The sequence below is a fragment of the Primulina huaijiensis genome, chromosome 14 (assembly GCF_012295235.1).
Source record: "Primulina huaijiensis isolate GDHJ02 chromosome 14, ASM1229523v2, whole genome shotgun sequence".
Taxonomy (NCBI): domain Eukaryota; kingdom Viridiplantae; phylum Streptophyta; class Magnoliopsida; order Lamiales; family Gesneriaceae; genus Primulina; species Primulina huaijiensis.
The window spans coordinates 4,130,185-4,139,017 of record NC_133319.1 but is presented as its reverse complement, the minus strand read 5'-3'; the positions used below and the strand labels follow the sequence as shown (position 1 = coordinate 4,139,017).

Below are 8,833 nucleotides of genomic sequence, written 5' to 3'. Positions count from 1 at the left end.
ATTGGATACAAAAAGCTAGTCTGATCATCTTCACTGCACTGATCGATCAATATGTCCTATTTTACTCTTTCGAACGGGTTAATGATAGTATGATCTTGCAGATATGGAACCCACTGAGCAAAACCCGCGCAACAAACCGCCTCCGGCTGCGGCGCCTCACATTCCAACTCTGCCGAGGGACTCCCGTGGCTCCCTGGAAGTCTTCAATCCATCAAACTATTCTTCTCTACCTTCTCGGCCAGCGAATCCCGTCTACCGACCCCAGCCCACTTGGCAGAGTTGGACCGAGAATCCTGAACCCGAATCGGAAACGAAAACATTTGGCTCCAAAGCCGGGAGACAGAATGCCGAAGGAATCACATCATGGAAGGCTCTCAAAGAGCCTGAAATCACTCCCCCGCCGCCGCCGCCGACACAACCAGCGCATCACCAGTCGCCTCCGATTCCTTCCAAGACTATAGCGGAGATATTCAACGACCATGACAGCAAGACTTCCCCCTCGAAATCTCCGGCCACGGCAGAAAATGGTGCTGCTGCTCAAAGGGCTGCGGAGTGGGGACTTGTACTGAAAACTGATGAAGAAACCGGTAAACTTCAAGGGGTAAAAGTGAGAACTTCGGGAGATGAAAACACTAACAGAGTCGGGAATTCAAGAAGGGATTCCGGGAACTCTGTCCGGAGCTCCGGCGATTTATCTGATGATGGAACAGGTTAACTTGTTACAAATATAATTTGATAATCTTACATAAAGCTGTTTAAATATGTGATTATCGTTAAAAAAAACAAACGAAAAATATTATATTTACAGGGAAAGAGAGAGGGTTTCCAAGAGTATCGGAGGATTTGAAGAATGCACTATCGACGTTTCAGCAGACATTTGTAGTATCAGATGCAACTAAAAATGATTATCCAATTATGTACGCAAGTGCTGGATTCTTCAAGATGACTGGATACACTTCAAAGGAGGTCATAGGCAGAAACTGGTACTTTTTTTTTTTTTTTTAAAGTTTACTTTTATATTTTTGCAATTAATTCTGCAACTAGATTACATTTTCAGCTATATTTGGCTCTCAATTGTTGAAAATATTTAAAGAAATTACATTCTGGTTATTTAATTCAGATTGCTTGGCCTAACTAATGTAAAAGAAAAAAGAATTTTCACTTGTTCGGTACACACATATTTACAAATCCATTTTGTATTTTCCAAAAAACTGAAGAATGTAATTATTATTTTTGGAATATATGCATACTCCAAAATAGGAAGATAAAATATAATTTACAGTAAACTTGCCAATGATCTACTGATCTAGTGGTAAGAGTGATACCCCAAGAACCTTATGGTATTGGGTTCAAATCAAAACTTAATTAGATTTCGTTTAGTATATAAACAAGAACATTAATTTGAAGAAGGGCTCGGCGCTTATGATATTTGACGTTGCGGGTGGTTCAGCCGGTTCTTGCAGGGGAAGGATACGAACCCGGAAGATGTGTCGAAGATAAGGGAGTCTCTCGAGAAGGGTTTGCCTTATTGTGGGAGATTGCTTAATTACAAGAAAGATGGCACCCCTTTTTGGAATCTCCTCACCATTTCACCTATCAAGGATGAAAATGGAAAGGTCCTCAAATATATCGGGTAATAAATACTTTTTTTAACTCATCATCAAAAAAATATTTTCAATTTTGTCAAATTTTTTCTCATTTCAAATCTTCAGTGTAATATGTTATACATGTGCTTGTGTATTTAGCTAGATTATAAGATGTCTGAATAATTATAAGTTTGAAAGAATTAATAATATGCATGTTCATTGTTTGATGAAAATTTTAATTAATGGGATATTTTATGATTAAAAAGACCTTATTTATTGCTGCTAATTCTTTGAGTTTTGTGTGTGTCATTCCAACTACAGAGCGGCCCATCGAGAACATGCATGTCAGGTCACCCTCTCCCGCGTCCCTACGATAATAATTCTTACTTTTTTGGCCCATTTTTCTACTTCTTTGAAAGATTATTGAATGATTTTTTCCCCGTATTTATAGAATTGATTGATATAGAGTGAGGAATCTTTAAAAGAGACAGGAAAGTACGTAATTTACACCAGTCTGATTTGTGAATCAATAATTGATCAGATTAAAGGTGATTTGTTTAGGTAGAGCTTGTGGGACTCGAAATTGTTCCATTTTCATTGATCACTTTATTCTCAAAGAATTTTTATTACCTAGATGGATGAGGAATACCGTTTATTCCACAATAGAGATAATATTTATTTATTTATTTTGTTGAATATTTTAATGATTTCGAATTTAATTTGGGGCCTTGGCAGAATGCAAGTGGAAGTGAGCAAGCATACAGAAGGGAATAAGGAGAGTATGACTAGGCCCAATGGGCTTCCCGAATCATTGATCCGTTATGATGGTACACCTACTCTATGGGCTTGGGCTTATTATTTCTAGTGTCCAATTAAATCGAAGATTCTCCTAAAACTGTCCACTGAAGTACTTTGGGTCTTTTCACTATTTTGAGAAATATATTTTGGATATATAGTTTTCCGACATTAGTTTTATAGCACCACCCTCCTTGATTCATGTATATTTGTAGCTGGTTCATTTTTTTTTTATTTTTGTAATTATTAACGTATATACAACAACTCTTGTGAGATAGTTTCACAGGTCAATTTGTGATCACCGAACCGATCAACTCATGAGAATTATTATTTTTTATGCCAAAAATATTAATTTTTCAAAATAATTATAGATCAGGTCTATGTGTCTCATGGATTAAAATCAGTGACATCGTATCACAAGAGATTTACTAAAATTTCAAATGTAATAGAATAAAAAAAATTCCATTGAATTAGTCTATTATTTGTATATTGTTGAGTAGAATATATTTTCCTCGCATTTAATTTTTTCTTGACCTGTCTTGCTACGAAAAGGAGAGTGGATAGTGGTGTACGTGTTAATTTTTCTTAATATGACTTTATGAATGATTTTTTTAAAAGTACAAAATTTATTTTCCCCTTTGGAAAATTATATTTGTGCTTGTACCTCTGCATGTTGTTCGTTGCATGCATGGAGCTAGCTCTTCCCCACATATGCTCAAAAGTTAGTTTATTTTGCAGCTGTCTTTGAATTGTATGCATGTGTTGGTTTGTGCAGCTCGGCAGAAGGAGATGGCTACTAGTTCGGTAACAGAGCTGGTTAATGCGGTGAAGAAACCACACCGGGCGAGGGCTCTCAGTGAATCAGCCAATCGGCCATTAACCAGAAAATCCGAAGGAGACAACGGCCACCATAAATTCGACACTCCCGGCTCCGGTCCCACCAGGCGCCATTCGCATACTAGCGCCAGAACCTCCATGGAAAAAATTAGCGAGGTTCCCGAGAAGACTCCCAAAAAAGCTAGTCGCCGCTCTTTCATTGCGTGAGCACCAAAACCATTCTACATGTAGAGTTTTAGGATTAATTGTTCCTGCTTGTGAGTTTCTATATTACTCATGAAAGGGTGAATTTTGTTTTTATAGTACCTTTTATCATTTCAATGATTGTAGGATTTTGAAGAAAGGAAAACGTGAGAGTGCTAGTTCGGTTCCAGAAGAAGTGGTGCCGGATTTCAATCTGGATGATGAATATCATGAGGATGATGAAGATAGGTTTTCCTCGGGGAGTGATGATGATGATAGAAGGCCAGAGAGTGTGGATGACAAAGTGAGGAAGAAGGAGATGAGAAAGGGTATCGATTTAGCCACCACACTCGAACGTATCGAGAAAAATTTTGTGATTACTGATCCAAGATTACCCGACAATCCCATCGTAAGTAAATGAAATTTTTTTGATTAATAACGATTGAAATTATACTTTATCCTAAAATGGAGATGATATTTTTTGTTTTGATGGTGAAAATTTGTCAGATTTTCGCGTCTGATAGTTTCTTGGAGTTGACAGAGTACTCTAGGGAAGAAATCTTGGGGAGGAACTGCAGGTATATCTCAGACTCGAAATAGAATGATGGTTTTTCAGTAGTGTGGTCGGGACATGGTCAAAATGCGACGTTTTAATGATCAAGGAATCGAAATTTTAACTTATTATGCAATTTTCAGGTTTCTTCAAGGTCCTGAAACCGATCCTTCAACTGTTAAGAAAATTCGACAAGCCATTGATAACCAAACGGATGTCACTGTTCAGCTCATTAACTACACAAAAAGTGGTATGTCTCTTGGAATTTGATGCTCATTGAAGAGTAACTTAGCTTTTCCAAAGGATATGTTAGACTGTCGTGTCATTTCGATTCATTATGTTTCTCATGATATGCAACAAGGGCTGTTCTTTGTTTTTTTCTCAAAAATCTGTATAAAGGATATACTGTTCAAGATATAAAATCTAAGTTTTGTTATACAGGCAAAAAATTCTGGAATTTATTCCATTTGCAGCCTATGCGTGATCAAAAGGTAGACATACACAAAATTTCTGAATTTTACTTGCATGTTATCACTATGTTGCTCGTGGATTTAAAGTTGGAAGTATGAAACAGGGAGAAGTGCAGTACTTTATTGGAGTTCAATTGGATGGAAGCGAACATGTAGAGCCGATATACAACTGTATCCCCGAAGCCACTGCTAAAGAGAGTGCGAAACTGGTAATCACCTTTGGCACTTGACCATTATGTATTGGTAACATTTATGTAAACCGCCTTTATTTTGAATACAACTTTTCTTGGCTTTGTTTCATTTTTCAGGTGAAACAAACTGCGGAAAATGTTGATGAGGCCGTGAGAGAGCTTCCTGATGCCAATACGGTATAGTCAACAAAAGTATTGAAAGGACTTTTTATCATGAAATTTGACGTTCATGAAAGTGTGATTTCAATCCAACGTGCAGAAACCAGATGACTTGTGGATGAATCATTCAAAGTTTGTTCATCCGAAGCCACACAGGAAGGATAGTCCTCCCTGGAAAGCTATTCAAAAGGTGTGTGTTTTGTTTATATGTGAAATACATGATTTCTTGATCTTGTTAATGGTTAAAAAAATAAAATAAAAACCTATGTATATTTGTAGGTTCTTGCTAATGGAGAAGAGATAGGATTGAAGCATTTTAAGCCTATAAAACCACTAGGTTCTGGTGATACTGGAAGGTGTGCTGTTCATTTGTATTTTGTAACTGGGAGAACTTCTAGTTTCTACGGGCATGATCGAAATAAAACTTGTTGAGCTTCTTGCAGCGTGCATCTCGTGGAACTCTGTGAAACAGGACACTACTTTGCCATGAAAGCAATGGATAAGAATGTAATGCTGAATCGAAACAAGGTATATATAAAAAAAGAACTTATCTGCCAGAATGATTTGCAGGAGAAATGCGTAGTAAAGTCGTTAAAATTCTTGATTGTAGGTTCATAGAGCTTGTGCGGAAAGAGAGATCCTAGATGTGTTGGACCACCCTTTTCTTCCTGCATTATACGCATCATTTCAGGTTATTTATAAACACAAGAAAATAATTCTTTGAACTTGCATCTATCTATAAGATTCATTAGTGGAACCCTATTGGACTGCAGACAAAAACTCATATCTGTTTGATAACTGATTATTACCCTGGTGGAGAGCTCTTTATTCTTCTCGACAGACAGCCCACAAAAGTTTTGAGAGAAGATGCTGTAAGGTACAAAATCATTTGAAATTTAAGTTAGAGCGACCATTTTACTTGGCAATGAAATTGACATAAGGCCGGAAATCCTGTTAGATTTTACGCTGCAGAAGTCGTAGTGGCACTCGAATATCTTCATTTTCAAGGTGGAGTTTATTCATGAACTTTCTTTGCTTAAATTTCTTCTCCTTGCGTGATTTTGTGTTATCCAAAAGAAAATTATTCTTCCTGCAGGTATAATTTACAGGGACTTAAAGCCAGAAAACATACTACTTCAAAACAACGGGCATGTCTCTTTGACAGACTTTGATCTATCTTGTTTGACATCTTGCAAACCACAGGTTTGTGTATATCTATCTCCCAAATTATTTTTAGGCAGATTTATAATTCAACAATACATATTGATTCTTGTTACGACTTTTGCAGCTTCTGATTCCTGAGATAGACGAAAAGAAAAGGCGCAGAAAAAGCCAAGATGCTCCAATCTTTATGGCTGAACCAATGAGAGCTTCAAATTCATTTGTTGGTACCGAAGAATACATAGCTCCGGTTAGCATCTTCTGAACACAATCATGTTTTCTTATCTTTATGACATGTAGAATTTAACACAAGTTGATTGATTTGGCGTTGAATTTATCAGGAAATTATCACCGGGGAAGGTCATACTAGTGCTGTTGACTGGTGGGCTCTTGGTAATATACTTTACATACAGATGATTCACCGACTTTTCTATTTATCTTATCAAATCTGGTACTCGTCCTCCTGACTAAATCTTGGGTATTTGTTAGGAATTCTATTGTATGAAATGCTATATGGATACACGCCGTTTAGGGGAAAGATGAGGCAGAAGACCTTTGCAAACATTCTTCACAAGGATTTAAAGTTTCCTAGGAGGAAAGAGGTACCTTCAACTTATCATATAATCATATGATAGAACTGCAGCAGAAGTTTTATGGAAATTTCTATCCGTACTTATAGGTCAGTGTCCAAGGAAAACAGTTGATGTATCGACTACTAGCCAGAGATCCAAAGAACAGATTAGGATCAAGAGAAGGAGCCAATGAAGTGAAGCAGCATCCGTTCTTTCGGGGCATCAATTGGGCTCTAGTTCGTTGCATGGTAACCGAGAAAAACTCCTATTATTCGATCTCCTTCTCTTAATTTTCAGTGTGGAATCTGTTCTTGACATCGAATGATACATCATAAAACAAACCAGTAACATTTCTATGAATTCACAGGACCCTCCAACTCTCGACACTCCCCTTTTCGATGAAAATGAAAAAGAAGTTGATCCAGGACTAGAGGAATTGCAGAAACATTTCTAGGAGGTAAGTGTACAATTATTTTCCGAACACTCAAACAATTTTATTATTTGTCGATGAGCTCAACATTTGCGTATTTCACGTGCAGAGATCAAATGACACAGCTAGAGGGAAAGGATTTTAATCTGATCATGGTGATGTTCTTGAGAAAGTTGAGGCCTAATCACATTCCCTTTTCTCCTTCTTTTTGGTTTTCTGTAGTTTGCAATTCTCTGATATTTGCACTTCTAGAAGGTTGCGTGATAGTTTTGGTTGTGTTAAGGCTCATCTTCACTTTTGTTGTTGTGATATACCGTGTGTTCTTTTAAAATTTGTAACATCTTTTTGTTGTGAGATTGGACCAAGATTTTAGTTTTTTGATGTAGAAATGGTGATTTTGCATTAAAAAACTTTCATGTTTTGTGGAATCGACGTATGGGTTGATGAGATGTTAGGACAAGGATAATATACTCAAAAATTCTACTTGGAGTCCGTATATTTTTGGTTGTCACTTACCAATGATTTAGAGTTGTCCTACACGTGAAAATTACATGTATTTTGTTTCTGGAAAAAAAAAAAGAAGAAAAAAGAATAGGTTTATTGATGGTTCAATTCTTCTCATATTTACAATAAAAAATAATATTTTTGACATAAAAAATTAATATTTTTTCATGAGTGATCGAAATAGAATATATGTCTCATAACCTGTGAGATTATCTCACATGAGTTTTTGTGAAAATTTTATATTTTATAAAATAAAATGATTTTATAATCTAATTATCATTAACCAAATGAAAACTATAAAAATAATTAATAACTAATTGTAGAANACAAAGTTATAAATTTATTCATCAAAAAATAAAATTGGATATAATCATAAATTATGATACACATACAAATAACGTCGCACAATCTTGGAAAAAAAACTGTTGTATAAAAATAGTCGTTAAATCATGACGGTGCATTCTTGAAAATTGAAGTAGTCAGGGTTATATATTTGTCAAAATTTAGGGAAAAAGGGAAAACGTGAAATATTAAATGTTTTGTACAAGCAAACTTTTTCTTTCGATAGATTTGGAATCATACTCTACTCGTAAAAAGTGGAAAAGGAAAAAATAAAAATATGTCACAATATTTGAAATTATCTTTATTGGCATTAATGACAAAGACATGCCTGGCCATGAAATTTAAGAATCGAGTTTGGTTTTTTTTTTTTTTTTTTTGAAGGAAAGTTTGGTTTTTTTATATATATAGAAAAAAAAATAAAACATTTAATTTGCAATAAAAACGAACACCTATAATTGGGGTGGTCATTGGATTTAAGGCAATTTATAGTTTGACGTCATCCTATGCGTGTACGAGATTGTCATGCGAAATGACAGCTAGACGTACTAAGCATTAAAATAATTTTATAAAATGTGAAATAACGTGAAAAAGTAATAATATGTTTATAACATCTTAAATTATTTGATTTTTTAATCGTGTTTAATTAAAAAAATTAAATAGGTTTTTCATATATTATTTTTGGAGAAATAAAGGATATTAATGTAAATTCTCTTATTTGAAAAGAGTGTTAATTGGAAATTATTATTTATCACATCTTTTATTTATGATAAATCATCAAGTATAAATATGGATGAGCTTTAATAACTTTATCAGTTAGTAAGAGTCATAGAAAAACAAATTAACACGAGATTGATAAGATTATTGGTATAATCATATCCTTATCATAGCAAGTAAACATAACCTTAGAATTTAATGCTTGATTTAAGTTTTAAATTTCAAGAAAATATATTACATAATTTTAGTTCGAAGGATAAATTTGAACGTTATTAATTTTTTGGGTCATTTGTTTCCGTGCTGGACAGGAAGACGAAGAAGTGTTATATATATATA

At 35.0% G+C, this 8,833-nt stretch overlaps 1 protein-coding gene across 1 annotated transcript; it reads left to right on the top strand.

The window, feature by feature from the left end:
- Positions 1-7,313, top strand: LOC140956879 (phototropin-1). The gene is made up of 25 exons (XM_073413787.1): positions 1-18; positions 102-710; positions 809-983; positions 1,451-1,633; positions 2,322-2,413; positions 3,157-3,421; positions 3,549-3,810; positions 3,909-3,979; positions 4,098-4,204; positions 4,396-4,445; positions 4,529-4,633; positions 4,733-4,792; positions 4,875-4,964; positions 5,054-5,130; positions 5,218-5,302; positions 5,385-5,465; positions 5,548-5,651; positions 5,733-5,782; positions 5,871-5,977; positions 6,063-6,185; positions 6,277-6,328; positions 6,425-6,537; positions 6,615-6,755; positions 6,875-6,964; positions 7,047-7,313. Exons 2-24 carry the CDS (start codon positions 104-106, stop codon positions 6,959-6,961), a joined length of 3,087 nt encoding a protein of 1,028 aa, XP_073269888.1. The 5' UTR covers positions 1-18; positions 102-103; the 3' UTR covers positions 6,962-6,964; positions 7,047-7,313.
- Positions 7,314-8,833: the final 1,520 nt, after the last annotated feature.